A 15,497-nucleotide genomic window follows, 5' to 3' on the forward strand; every position below is an offset into this window, starting at 1 on the left:
AATCATCAGCTGTATGATATGGTCCAACTTCAGCCTTCCTGCAGGGTTCGCCGGGGGAATTGCCGCATTGAGACACGCACACTGCAGAAATGGCACATTAAGAAATGTGGAGGGGGCAGCGTCATCAGGAGAAGAGGATGTGAGGAAAGCAGGGATGTGCACGGGCCTGATAAGGAGAAGAATTGTGTTTAGGAGACTTGGGTATAGGAATTGGGGAACCCTTTCCCCAAGTCTCTGAGCTCAAGGATTTCTCCCCCATGCCCCTCGGGGAACCTTCTGAGCACAGACGCCCAAGCCAGCATGCGGCCACAGAACCTGTAAGGAGCAATGAGAGTTGGGGTCAAGTCACCTACCAATGAGAATTCTTGACACGAATCCCATCTCGTGCCACTCACTCATTCCAGCCAGCAGTATCGTGACACACACATTAGCTGTAGAGCAAAACTGATGACTGTTTGAGCTAATTCTGACCCACGTAAGCTATTCAAGTTGGCCCCATCTGTTGTCTTATATAAATCATAATATAAGCCATGACCACTCGGTGCGGCAATCTCTCCCCTTTAGTGCTGGCTAGGCTGCCTAAAGGTTACAAGCTGCTACAAAGTTAGCTAAGAATCAGAGGGGTAGCCATGTTAGTCTGGATCTGTAAAAAGCGACAACGAGTCCTGTGGCACCTTATAGACTGAAGTTAGCTAAGTGAGCAGGGATTTTTAGCTCAGGCAGTGGAGGCTCATGTATTAGGATCCAGAGGTCCCAGGTTCAATCCCCGTTGCTGACAACCCACCCGCGAGCACTGGCGTTAAACAACAACAATTGTTAACTGAACTGAATTACAACCAAACTTCGAGGGTAGCCTCTGCACATAAGACTACAATGATTTAATTATACGGAAAGTGTGAAGAAGCTACATTATTCCATTAAGGTTGTTGAGGACAAAAAAGTGACTGAGAGGGCTAAATCTCAAACAATCCATTTTTATAAATGACTGAGTTCAAACTAATTAACAGATCTACTTGTAAGTGTTGTGGAACATTCATTCTGCACTCTACGAGTAAGGGCTGTACATTTGTGGAGGATATTCTAGTTTTCATACATGACAAAGAGGCTGAATCTCGGTTTAAGTGCAAAAGCTGAGCTCAGTCTTGACCGAGCTTTCATAATGGTGCAGAATCCAATCCTTCTCTGATTGGAATAAGCGGCAAAACTGCCCATGCATTTCAACGGCTGCGGGATCATGCCAATCCTTAGCAAATGAGATTGAGGGGCTGCTTCTTCAGATCTACTCTTGCAATAAAGCCAGTGTAAATAAGGCATTGTCTCTCATATTGTCTGCACATACCTGTAGTGTGTCTTGTATTCTCATCCAAATGCTTTGTTACATCAATAGTTCTGTCTATCTGAAACAGCTTCAAGTCCTCTTCGTCTAAAGCAATATCTCCCCAGAAGGCAGCTGGAGACAAAGGCAAAATAAATTACAGTTAGTTCAGCTCTGTTTTGGAAGGCAAGTGTCAGTCCTATAAAGGACTGTATATGATCCACATTGCAACCAGAATTACCCCTGCAGACTGAAAGATGGCAGGGACTGGGAAAAGGTCATAAATGACACTAGCTTTTCAAACGGGGCTGGAACCGTCAGACTAATAGAGGCCAGATACAATGTTTAAATTAAGCCACTTTTGCTGAATAACCAGAATGGAGTCAAAGGAACTGAATAGCTAGGATTCCTCATGCCCTCCTTTGTTTTATTGCTGGCTCCAAACCAGGGGCTTAAGTGGTACAATTCGCCCTTTATCCACATCTCACTCTACAACTGGGGCAATTAACCGGCATTTCCCCCAGCTAAAAAAGGAAAACGTCAGCCAGTTTGCAGCTCAGATTTAGATTTGAACTGTGTGTTAACAACTTGCACCAGATACTGTAAAGTGACGCTGTAGGGGGAGTTTTGTAATTGGATCCGGCTTGCAATTTCTAGAGAGTTTTAATTTTGTTAAAAGCCTGGAGTTTAAGACAGGTACCATAAAAATAATAAAACAGGACAGATCCCTCAACGTTTGTGACATGGAGAAATAAAGCCTATGAAATCCTTTCCATGGAAAAAAATGACAGCCAGATTAGGCTCAAGATGACTTTGTGGTGTAAAGTTACTGTTTTCGGAATTTCAACAAAAGGAACACACAGATAATGAGAAGAGGTTGATCAAACACAAATGGCTTTTTTAAAGAGAACACAGGTTTTGAATAAGATTTGTTAGTATTTGCATGGAAGTTTGTGTATGTTAATGATCAAACAAAAGGTTAAATAAGAAAATGAGGCAAATTCATCCCAGCTGTAATTCCACTAAAATCAAGAAGTTATACAAGGGATGAACTTGACTTACTGTCGCTAGAAATGCTGAATTCTCCCCCACCTCCACTGTCAATTTAATGCAAGTGTTTGCATCATTGAAAAAGGTTCCCTGCAGCATGGGAAACATGAACAACCAAACTGTGCTAGTGCCCAGAGGACATCATCCTTAACTGACCACTCCAGCTTTGCTGCCAAGACCACGTGAAATGCAAAAAGGACCCAAACATTAGAATGAGTGAAAAGATACACAGCAAAAAACATTTAGTTTTTTAAATATAAGGTGTTAACTTGGGTAAGGGATTTCCCCCCAAAGACAATGTTTATATTTTAAATCTCCCTTTAAAATGTAAGGTCGAGGGGGAAAAGCCACACAGCTGAAAATAAAGGGAATTCCCTGAGCCATCAGAATGGCCAAGGAACAAGAGGACAGAAATTATGCAACGGGACAAAGAAATGTGTGACTGACTTTACTTGATTAACAAACAGTAGCAGTTCACATCTATATAGCCCCCCCTTCCATCCCAAAACCCTTAAACTTGCACACGGCTACTTCTGGGGCAGAGAGCAGCAACCAAACTGCTCAGGGCATATCAGTGAGAGGAGAAGCTGTTCTGTCTAAACCCCTTCTTATAGGAAAGTCCCACAGAGCAGAGAGGACTGCAGCTTTTAGAGTCTCAAATGAGACATCCCGACCCCCTATGCTGTGTGGAGCTCAGGATGTGTTGTCCCCTGTTTAGATTTGAACCTGTGACTGCACTGAGTCTAGGACCAACTCCCGCTCTCACTGATGTCAGTGGGACTATACTTGTAAGGCAAGCAGAAGTTGGCTGCTGGTGATTAGACCATTAAGCTAACCCCCCTCTCTTAATCAAAGGGAAATTTAACTGCACTATGGGTGGTTGCTGGCCTCTGCACCAGCTGCCCTGTAAGCTGAGATCAAAAGCTGTCCCCAAAGGGAGATGATCTCTCTCTCCCAGTTATCACAAACCACCAGACACAGCATCCCAGTTTGCCCCCTTCCCCTGGCCAAAATCATCTCAGACTCCGCCCTGTGGAGCTGTCAAGCATTTCCTGACTCGGCCACAGATTCGCTGTGTGAGTTCCTTCACCTGTGTCCCAGGTCCCACCCTGCCCGGCCCTGGAACACTGTGATAAGATGACATTTTTCAGCCAGCACTAGAGGGGATGTAAATATTTTCCACAGATTTCACACTTTTTTTGGTTTGTTTCATTCAAAAATTTTCCTGGATTTTTCATTTTTGAGTAAACGATTCAATATGAAAGTTGTCAGGGGATTGGTCTTCTCCTGGCCCTTTTTCCAGTGAAGAAAAGGGGAAGAGCCCAAGGTGTGGGGCAGGCGGGGGAGGAACCAAAATAAAACCAAACCTGAGAACAAATTTTTGTTTCCAAACAAAATGACAATGTAATTAGTTGAGAAATCAAGGTAAGGAAACCAAAATTTCAGTGAGAGTGTTTCAAAAAAAAAAAAAAAAAAAAAAAACCCACAACCCATTTTCGTCTCTGCTCCTTTCCTTTGTAAGCTACATACCACAAACTCAATCAGACGGGTCACAAGCGACAGAATCTCATCTACACCATTTGATAGTCATTATTATTTGTGTTTCAGTGGTACCTAAGAGTGCCAGTCATGGCCCACGACCTCCTGGTGCTAGGTGCTGTACAAACACAGAATGAAAAGACAACCCCTGTCCCAAAGAGCTAACACGCTAAGTAAATACAATGCCTAGCACAGCATAAGCAATGTGTAACCAACTAGAACAGTGTCAAATCACAGCCAGTCAAGCAAGCTTTGCTGCAAGGCCAACAAGCAGAGCTAGCTGGAACTTACAGAAAACTTTGAAGTTGCTCCTTGTAACACAGATCAGCCCACAAAGTCAGACATTACGAACAGAGTGAATGTCCATCCTCAGGATGAAGGGGCGGAGCCCAGCGTCATCAAAGCACTGGCCACACAAGCTTTCGGCACAGCTCACCAGAGTGCTCCCAGATTGCTCTGCCCAATGCAGCTCAGCAATCCATCCTGTTCCAGTCCTGCCATCCTGGGGCAGACCAACGGCCCATCCCATCAGGTATCTCCTCTCTCTGGCAATAAAGAACAATGCATGCTTCACAGAAAGTCAACAACTACAAAATACAGCTATTCTACTTAGATGGTCAGATCCCTGGGGGGACGGGCCCCAATCCCTAACTGAGGCCTTTCCTGTCCTCAGCTGGTAATTATCTTATTCCACAAACGAGTACGTGGATGAAGGATGGGCTTGTAGCCAAAGCTCTAGACAAGAACTTGGGAGACTTGGGTTCAATTCCCAGCTCTACCACAGACTTCTAGTGTGACCTCGGGCAAGTCATTTTAATCCAGGTGCCTTAATTCCTCACCTGCATAATGGCGCCAATAATTCTGTCTTGCCTGTTTACACTGTAAGCTCCTCCCGATAAGGACTGTCAGGATCTATGTTTGTATAGTGCCTTCCACAGTGAAACAGCTTCAGTCTCAGTTGGGGTCTCTACCCAGCACAAATGAAGAAAACAAGATGTCTAGCCTTTGCAATGTGTGTCTTAGATACTGTACTGGCAGAAGCTGTGATTCGTATAAATTGTTCATCTTTTTTGGAATATCACTAAATCACTTGGAACAGTCCAATATCCTGCGTTAGAGAGTTCCACAGGGGAGTTCTTATGCCACACAAAAAAGAGATTCCTTGTGCTCCATGTCTCCCCTCTTTAGCTATTCTTAGTATTTGTTTGTTTCAATTTACTCTGCTGCTCTACTTCAAAACCTCAAACAATTTTCTTTTATCTACTTGAAATTGCCTTTCAATTACAGCAAGCACCCTCATTCTTTGTTTATAGGAGCTCCTGGGGAGCCTAGTCCACGCCACTCTTTATTTTAATACCTCCCCCCTTACATGGGCACTTTTCATCTATACTGTACAGCTCAAAGGACACAAGTAACATCCCCATTTTACAGATGGGAAAACCGAAGCTAAGGTCTTGCCCAAAGTCACATAGCAGGGTTAGTGCTAAGAACAGACCTAGGCCCTCTGACTCCCAATCCCTATCCACTGAACCACAATTTTATTCACCTCTACTCTATTTCCACCCTCTTTTCCAACCAAACAACCCTATCTTCCCCCCCAATTTCACGAAACATATGGAGGCCCCTAATGGCTCCAATTATTTTCATCATCTCTTTCTCAAGAACTTTCCTATTTCTTCTGTGTGTTGTTTTGTCTCTTAGGCTACGTCTTCACTACGGGGGGGGTCGATTTAAGATACGCAAATTCAGCTACGCGAATAGCGTAGCTGAATTGGACGTATCGCAGCCGACTTACCCCGCTGTAGGGACGGTGGCAAAATCGACCTCTGCGGCTTCCCGTCGACGGCGCTTACTCCCACCTTCGCTGGTGGAGTAAGAGCGTCGATTCAGGGATCGATTGTCGCGTCCCGACGGGACGCGATAAATCGATCCCCGAGAGGTCGATTTCTACCCGCCGATTCAGGCGGGTAGTGTAGACCTAGCCTTAGAGGAGGCAATCAGCACCAATCATGAGATTCAAGATGAAGCCAGGCCATGGATTTACATAACACCGCTGTTGCATTTTCCATGTTATTCTATATCCCCAGGCAGAAGTTCCTCCAGCCCCAGTGACAGGGCCGCCCGGGGGGGGGCAAGTGGGGCAATTTGCCCCAGGTCCTGGGCCCCGCAGGGGCCCCCACGAGAGTTTTTCGGGGCCCCTGAAGCGGGGTCCTTCACTCGCCCCGGGGGCCCCAGAAAACTCTCGCAGGGCCCGGGCCCCCAGAGCTTCTTCCGCTCTGGGTCTTCGGCGGCGGGGGCCCCCTGCCGCAGAAGACCCCAGGCCCCCTGAATCCTCTGGGCGGCCCTGCCCAGTGAAGGAATTTGTTTTTGCTCTGAAGTCGTACATGATTCTGAAAGATAGCCTGTGACAAAAGCAGAATTGCTCCAACTTTTATTTCCAGCCGCCGGCAGTCCCAGAGTGCCGTGGGGGAAGCCACCATCCATCATAGTCCAGCAGTGGCTGAATAGCTTTCCTTACTGGGAACACTGTGCTACAACTTCTCCTCTGCTGTCAGTGGTTATTTCCTCACATTATTCAGCCTGAATGATGCTCAATTCCCATGTGTAACCCAGCAGTTATCACCCACCAAAGAGCTCTTCTGTTTGTTGAGGCATTTGCAGGGAGCTGTCCCCGAGTGCAGGCCAGGTCCTTTTTTCTAAGAGGTTACAACAAGTTCCAAACCTGTCAGCACACAAGTTGTATGAAGCATCTCAAAAGCATCCAAAAATTCTTGCTTTAAACTTTAACAGGAAGATTTCCCAAGAAATTCAGACTAAACAACAGACTAAAAGAAGCTTATAAACCCACATCTCTCAAACTGACTTTTTGCCAAGAGCAGGCTCAAAATTACACACAGGTACAGGCTACAACATTAATTGTAACAATGTACTAGCTTTTGTTTAAAAAAAAAAAAAAAAAAAAAAGACAACTTCTAACCTGCAGTCAATTCATGTGGACTCCAATTTAACCCAGGTGACATGAGATGGTTAAGCTTTTTCTTCCCAGCTTTTCAAACAGTTTCCTTTTTGGTAGAGGCCTCGGTTTGAAAATGTTCTACACATTTATTCATATCTTCATTGTGTGCAGCACTCAATAGCAGTATCACACCTGGCATAGGCTGCAGAGATGCTGCACTGACAGAAGATGAAAATAAATCCTCCTATTCAGGGAAACGCAGAGCTGTTTCCCCATAAATTTCACTCACAAGCAGTGATGCCAAAGCGTGTGAGTTCCTTAACATCCCCTACTTTACCCACAGTAACATGCATGGCTCTTAACCAGTTTCAACCACAAACTACATCATTAGAACAAGCAGCTTTTCTAGCTTGTCATTCCACTTCCTCTGCCCCTGCGATCAGTAACCAGCACCTGTTGGTTAACAGAACATACCTCTCTGGCCCTTTCTGTTTTTCCTGTTGGTCTTTTCTCCTGCAACTGTTTTGAGCGAGAAAGTTTGCTTTTTAAGTAGTGCAGGTTGGAATTTTTATGAGTTTTCCTCAACACATTTTCAACAGCTATTTTTTTCCACTTTTTTTTTGGTGAAGAACTGTGCCTCTTTTTGAAAAAAATTCAATTTTTTCCCAAACCATTAACAGAATTGTTCATTTACCTAGAAGCAGATTTTGGGTAGAGGAAACATTTTGATAAAGTCTGAAAGTTTCCACACACACAAAAATGTGGAAAAAAACCCACCAAAACAATTGAAAAAAAAGAAAAACAGGTCAGCTTCAGACACTTCATAATAAATATAGCTCCATAGTTACAGGGATTTTTTTTGCAAAAGTAGAAATGTTTGCACAACTATCTTGGAATCTCTTTAAAGACTATGGCTACACGACAACTTAAGTGGACATAAGTTATGTCACTCAGGAGTGTGAATTAGCCACTCCAAGCGATATAACTCATGCCAACTTAAGCGCCAGTGAGGACAGCGCTCTGCTGGCGGGAGAGCATCTCCCTCCCTCCCTCCCTCCCTCCCACATAGCTACCACCTCTCGCGGGGGCTGGAGTAATTAAGCCGACAGGAGAGCTCTCTCCTGTCAGCTTAGAGCAGCTACACTAGAGAGCTTACAGCAATGCAGCTGCGCCACTATAAGCTCTCTAGTGTAGTTGTCGCCTCAGATTTCCTTCCTGCAGTTTACAGAAGTTTCAGTCATTCAATCAGGGACCAAACACACTAAATGTCACTCAAGCGACCAGTCCCACACTCTATGAACCACACAGGCAGACAACAGGTGGAGTGCATGCTTTGGGAACAACCCCATGAGCTCATACAGGTTCAAAGTAACAAACTGATGAAGATCAAAGTCTTTTCCCACATAATTCGTGAACCGAAAGAAAGCACTAAATCCACCAAGCAAATCATTCACTACAACTATTTCACCTAGCTCTCGCCTTGTTCATGTATTTCAGTAACACAGAGAAGCTCCAACTGAGACTGGGGCTTTATTAATTTGTATTACAGAAGTGCCTGTAACCTCAGCGGACATCAGGGCTCTATTGCACTAGCATTGTCCCAACACATAGTAGGAGACAGGTCCTGCCCCTAGAACTTACAATCCCAATAGACATGACCGAGTTAGAGGGGGCCCCAGAGGCACAGGGAAGTGAAGGGATTGCCCATTCCTGTGTTCCAAAGAAGATCAGTGACAGAGCCGGGAACAGAACCCAGGTCTCAAGTGCCAGGGCAGTGCTGTGTGCACCAGAGCATGCTGCCTCTCTAGAGTTTCAGCATCTCACAGCTGCAGCACGTTCCTCATTCAAAACATTGCGGCTTAGTGAATAGAGCACTGGAGTGGGACTCAAGAGACCGTCTGTGTTACACAGGAGGTCAGACAAGGTGATCACAATGGCCCCTTGTGGCTTTGGAATCTATTCCTGGCTCTGCCACTGAACTGCCGTGTGACCTTGGGCATATCAGTGTCCCCAGCTGTAACATGGGGATAACGATACATAAGCGCTTTGACACCTAGTGACAAAAGTGCCGTAAGAACTAGGTGGTTATCATTGATATACACTCCAGTGCAATTTCTTTGGCAGAAACAGGTCGTTCCTCTCTAAAGGAGATAATGAGAGCAGGATTTAATTGCAGTGGATTTTTCAGCATTCATTTCCCCCCATACATACAGATTTATATTGTGCACCTGTCAATTAAAAGGCAGTCATGCGCATCGCCAGCACAACCCCCCCAAACTTCAAATACATGGCAAAAAAACAAAGAGACACTTCAAACTCATCTCACATTCCTAGAGGTGGTGGCCCCAGAGCAGAACAGTGCAAGCAAAAATAACAGGAGTACTTGTGGCACCTTAGAGACTAACAAATTTATTAGAGCATAAGCTTTCATGGGCTACAACCCACTTCTTCGGATGCATATAACATATGCAAGCAAAGATTACCATGCCACTGCCTACACTACCCCTGCTGTGTTCGTTACAAGGGTTTATATAAAAGAGGTCCCTGCGTATAAGGGTGTCTGTACATGGTCAATATAGAGAGTGCCATCGACTGGCACATAATATAACATTGTTATAACAATCAAGTTAGTGCGGTGCACAGCAATTGGCTTCCCCATTATACAGCTCTTAATACTATGGACACATAGAGGACATACATTTTCAGGGCTGTCTCTATCTTTCATTAGTGCTAATCCTCTTGCATTTTTAAAAATAAACTAGCAACTAAGACAGCCATTTGCCAAGGGCCTCCATGTGTCACGAGTGTGTTGGTCACTCACTGAACCAAAGCACCCAGCTGATATTTCTGCTGATGACCTGTGCAAACGCCACCAACTCAGGAATAAGAGGATAATGATTTTGGATGAGTGGGCCGAAAAATTCCCCTGGTTAAAAAAAACAGAAAGCACTCTTCAATATAAAGCAATCACAGTGCAGGCAGGCAGGAATAAAGCGCAACAATAAGTCAGCAAAGGGCCCAAGAAACCTGGTGAAAAAAGGACACACCAAATGAGTACTTTGGAACCAAAGAGGCCAGGCCCTGAGCTTCCTCAACTCCCTCTGAGCCGACTGGACGTGGCAGGGGCACAGCACAGCTGTTCAGTGCTCAAGCACAGAGAGAGGGAGCAAAGAGAATGGCTACATTCAGGCATTATTCCTTCCCCACATAGACTGTGCTCTCTCATCATGCACTTCCGAATGTGGAGATCTCTAAATTCCTATACATAATCCTACTACAACGCCCCCTACTGGGAAGCTATTTATACTAACACCACAGGATCAGGCCGGAATTAGCATTCATTCCAGTTGGCACTCGATAAAACACTTTCGTGAAAGATGACAATGCGTTAATGAACGAGCCTCTCATGCCTGGGTTTGTCCAATGCTGCGATCAGGCATCTGAGGATATACAATGACCCGCTTTAAGGAACAATACATGCTCTCCCCTGGCTGAATGCTGTGTTATTTTAGCTGAGAACGGCGCTATTCAGTGGCATGGATTATATTGTCTGCCATCATTAGGTTAGCAGAAAGAAGATACAGGCCTTTTTAATATTCAGAACTTTCCTGCTGCTTGCTGCCTCTTCACAGACATGAAAAGGAAGAAGGATTCTTGTGTATCGTCGTGACTCCAGTCCGGTCAACTACATAATCCACTCCAGGGTGTGGTGAGCAAGTCTAGAAAGGTTTAGAAAGGGCAGAGAGCCCATATTGTATTCAGGAAAGCAGCTCCCCCTACGGACTCCAATGACTGAACATCCGCACTGTGGCTTCTTTGTAAGAAAGAACATGACTATGGTATGTCCACACCTTGACAGCTCAAAGTTTAGGGATCATCTTCAAACAATTAGACAGCAGCAAACTGGGGTGTGAATCTAGCCCACGCTAGCTTGCTGTGTTATAACCGTCCACGAGCACCCTGCTGACACGTGCCTGCTAACAGTTCGTTAAAGCCCCTTGAGCTAGAACTTGATCAAGGTGCTCTAACGAACAGTCAATGAGCATCAGACAGGTACACATGGACTTCTAATCTGCAACAGGCTACTGCAGGCTAGATTCACACCCCAGCTTGCAGTGGTCTGATTGTGTAGACAAGCCTTAAGTGAAGTGGGATGGCTCAATGGTTTAAGCATCCGGTTTGGAATACTGAGTGTCCAATAATCACAGGCTCAGATCGCAACTGGGTTAACTCACTGTTTCATTCTTCCAAGTCTATGCAACTGAGGGCTGGTCTACACTGGGGGGGGATCGATCTAAGATACGCAACTTCAGCTATGAGAATAGCGTAGCTGAAGTCGACGTATCTTAGATCGACTTACCTCGCGTCCTCACAGCACGGGATCAATGGCCGCGGCTCCCCCGTCGACTCCGCTTCCGCCTCTCGCTCTGGTGGAGTTCCGGAGTCGACGGGGAGCGCGTTCGGGGATCGATTTATGATGAGACGCGATAAATCGATCCCCGATAGACTGATTACTACCCGCCTCCTCTGCCCTGGGTGAACATTCAACGCCCAATGGTGTCCTTCGTAAGAGCAAGGATTTTGATCTGGCCTCCTTGGCCGAAACGTCCTTTCCCCTTCACTGTCAAACAGTGTGCTGATTGCCAGCCTCCATCAAGCCAGCAGTGCACGCAGGGAGTTTTAAAGGACTTTGGGATGAAGGTACCGTCGACATGCCAAAGTGTATATTTAAATTGGTCCCTCCCTACCACTGTCTTCATGCATACCCTAAGTCAACAGTTTACGCTGATTTGGAAAGCTTGGCATCTTATGGATGAAAGGTAAAACCCAGGCCCTGGATCAAACTGAAAATGTCTCCATCCCTCCGTACATACACATCTCTCCATGTGCTACCCCTTAGCATTTAGGGAAGCAGTTTGCATTGAAAGGATTATAGAAAATGAAGCTGCGTTTGATTGCATTGACTTAATGGGTCCACAGGCGACAATATCCTCCTTCAAACACTCAACCTTGATCAGACTACAGGTCTCACCTCTTGTACTACATGGGGTAACGAGTCTTGCAGCTGGCATTCTCAGTCTGTAGGTGCAGGGACACTGTTTGTATATGGGGCTAACCTGCTGGCTTGGTTACATGCAGTTAAATGCCACACAGAAGTCAACAGTGATTCCAGAAAGACCTGAAAACCTCCTTCAAAGCCAACTTTCTGGCAAAATGTGCCCCCTTTAGGATGTGATGGTTAAACAAATTATACTTTAACCATCTAAATCATCACTTATTCTAACCTACCCAGAATAAGAAATGTGAAGACTAGAATTTGCATTAAGCTCACATTACTTTGTCCCTCTCCCGGCCTAGGTAATTACACTTGATCTTTGGAACATTTAGTGCTGGCCTAGCATCAAGGGACTTTAAAATGTTCTTTTCTGCAGTATTCCAGAGTCAGGCCCTGCCATCCATCACTATAATAAGGCGCAGCAAACGAAAGCCACGTACCGCCACTGCGCCCGTATTACCAATGCAGGCTAGGGCTGCTGCAGCCAATTAATCTAAAGCCTCAGCCTGCTGTAGATCTTCTGGTTCCTGCAATCTCAGGCATATTCATTCATTTCTTATTGATTTCAATAGAGAAACAAAACCTCCAGGGTCGCATCCCCAGAGGCTGCTGAGCAGGAGCCAGCACTTTCCCATTATACAGACACTGGGCATAAACTCCCAGCTGCATAGTGAGGCATTTATGTCTAAATATAAATACCCAATCAGCAGGCTGGAAAAACTGCTTTTAGAGGAGATGGGTGTGAATCTCCATTCCAAGCCAGCCAAACGTACTGACACAGAACCTGAGATGGAACTTTGAGGGCAAAACCCAAAGGGAGGGAGGGTGGAAAGAGAGAGACAGAAACTGGACACAACCTGGCAGTTTGGTCTGCACTTCTATTTACATGTTTCCCTTCCTTTTGAACTAAATCCCAGAGAGAAACTCCAGGCAGGTTCCAATCCTGCCCCAAGTGGATAGAGAAGGTTACACAACACCCCGCACACCACAACAGGCAGGACGTGCACAGCTCTGAAATGCCTCTTGTGAGTCACAGCCTTTGAAACTGTCTTAGGAGGCACACCAAGCTTCTGGGTCACCTAGCTCCCACACAGGGCTTTTTCATCAGTAGATCTCAGAGTGCTTTGCAAAGAAGGTCAGCATCATACTCCCCATTTTACAGACAAGGGCACTGAGGGGATTTGCCCAAGGTCACCCAGAAAGTCAGCAGCAGAGCTGGAAATGAAAGTTTCCTATGTCCCAGTCCAGCCTCCCACCGCTATTCTCTGATTTACCTCAAAAAGCCAAGGAAGCTTTCTTCAGGAACAACATGACATTATGAAAGTTAAATGAGAGTCCAGTGGATAGAGCACTGGGTTGGGACTTAGAAGTTCTGGGTTCTATTCTGGGCTCCCCACCTGTACAATAAGGATAACAGCACTCGCCTACCTTCCAGGAGAGAGATGCTAAAGACTGAGATGCTCAGATACTATGGGAACGGAAGCCAGATGAAGATCAAAGATAAAAGGCCTTTGGGAACCATCTACATGAGATGCACCATAAATAAATACAAGAGATTGTTATTAGACAAAGAGGCAATACCCTTCCTAACTCCCCACTTAGTCTTCACAATGCCTTTTCCCCCAAGAAAGCTGGAGATTTACATTCAAAGCTCTTTATTCACTACTCTGCTCACCGGAAGAGAGGATGCGGTGACTCGTGAAATACTGCATCCCTTTGACTGCCCTTTAAGACTGGAAGACGGCATGTTCTGGGCAATTAAAGCCAAGGATGTATTTGTCAATTAATTACGGACAATCATCCCACAAGCCCCATCGGGCACCCTCCATCACTTCTGCAGCTCAATATAATTTTAATTAATTTTTCCTTTAGCAATTTGAGGGAAGAATGATATTGCTGCAAAAACACCAGTACATTAAATTGATTTCCTGGTTTATAGCCTTCCTTCCTCCTCGCCCCCACCCCTGCCTGATTTGTGGCCCTTCACTACATGGCATTTGTTCCATGCTAATGTAATCCAATGCTCTAAGTGACAAGCACTTGAAGATTGACTTTTCTGAATAACAAGGTGGGGGAGGTAATATCTTTTATTGGACCAACTTCTGTTGATGACAGACAAGTTTACCCAGAGCTCTTCTTCAAGTCTGGGAAATGTACTCAGTGTCACAGCTAAACACAAGGTGGAACAGATTGTTCAGCGTAAGTAAACACATATTGTAAGAGACCATTCAAGGTAAAGTGGCCCATTAACACACCTTTGCAGTTATTGGGTGGGGGAGGTTAGTGGATTACAGACTGTTGTAATAAACCATAAATCCAGCATCTTTATTCAGTCCATGATTTTTAGTGTTTAGCAAAGTTATGAATTTTACCTCCCAGGCTTGTCTTCTGTAGATGTTGTGCAGGTTTCCTCTGTAACTCTGTGTGGCTCGAAAGCCTGTCTCTCTCCCTGTAGCGGGGTGGTTACCCCGCTCCTGCCCTGAAGGGCTTGAAATCAGCCCTGGGAGAGGGCTGAGACTGCGAGAGGGCTGCTGCTTGGAAACAGGGCCGGCTCTAGGATTTTTGCCGCCCAAAGCAAAAACAATTTTGGCCACCCCCACCCCCCCATTTTTTAATTACCCCACCCCCGGCCCCGCCTCAACTCCGCCCCTTCCCCAAATCCCCAGCCCTGCCTCCTCCCCCCAGGCTCTCAAGCCTAGGAGGGAGGAAGGGGGAGAAGCGGCGCCCGCGCCGCGGCCACTCGGAGTCTCCCCCTCCCTCCGAGGCTCTCAAGCCTGGGAGGGAGGGGGAGCAGCGGCGCGCGAATCGGCTGTTTCGCGCGCCGTGGCGCAGGAGCGGCAGCAGCAGCGGTGGTGAGCTAGGGCGGCCGGGGCACATTTTTAGGGGCGGCATTCTGGCGCCGGCCATGCCGCCCCTAAAAATGTGCCGCCCCAAGCACCAGCTTGTTTTGCTGGTGCCTAGAGCCGGCCCTGCTAGGAAAGCAGCAAGCCTTGGCTGATTGGGGAAGCGGCCACAGCTGGCCTGTAAAAAAAGGCTGGGAGCCAGGAGCTCAGCAGTCTCTCTCTGCCTTTAGAGGGAGAAGGGTCTGGCCGCTAGGGAGCGTACCTGGGTACCTAAGGTGGAGCAGGGCTGGGGGAAGGCAAGAGGAGCTGGGGAGCTCCGGCCTGGAAACCCCCCAGGCTGCAGGCCTAGGGTAAGGCCAACTGGGTACTGGGGTTGCAAAGGGGCAGCCACGGGTAGGCAGAGGCAGCAGGTCCAAACCTCTTTGCCTGTGATGAGTGGCTGATACACTGCAGTCTGCCCCAGTGAACGGGGGCTAAGTGATGACTGGCAGTAGCCAAGACTGAGGCGAAGTGGGGATAGTGGGTGGGGGGTTCCCCTGGGTGGGGAGACCCCGAGACTGAGGGGTTACTGCCAGAGGGGCAGCACCCCAGAGAAATGGGCACCGGGTCCTGGGAGGGACACGGGGGCCAGCGGTAAGGCGGATCACCGGTCTGCAGAGGGCGCTCCGGAGGCTGGATGAGCTAAGTCCCTGAGAGACCAGCAGGAGGCGCCGCAGGGGTGAGTCCCGCACGTTTACA

At 46.7% G+C, this 15,497-nt stretch overlaps 1 protein-coding gene across 1 annotated transcript in view; it reads right to left on the bottom strand.

Annotated features, from left to right (window-relative positions):
- The window catches only part of TLL2 (tolloid like 2), a 197,353-nt gene that overhangs the window by 146,287 nt on the left and 35,569 nt on the right, over window positions 1–15,497 (bottom strand). Inside the window, exon 2 of the mRNA XM_065407272.1 lies at window positions 1,340–1,450. Coding sequence (XP_065263344.1) covers window positions 1,340–1,450 — 111 coding nt within the window. The remainder of the gene's footprint in view (window positions 1–1,339; window positions 1,451–15,497) is intronic.

This window comes from Emys orbicularis, chromosome 7 (genome assembly GCF_028017835.1).
Source record: "Emys orbicularis isolate rEmyOrb1 chromosome 7, rEmyOrb1.hap1, whole genome shotgun sequence".
NCBI classification, from domain to species: domain Eukaryota; kingdom Metazoa; phylum Chordata; order Testudines; family Emydidae; genus Emys; species Emys orbicularis.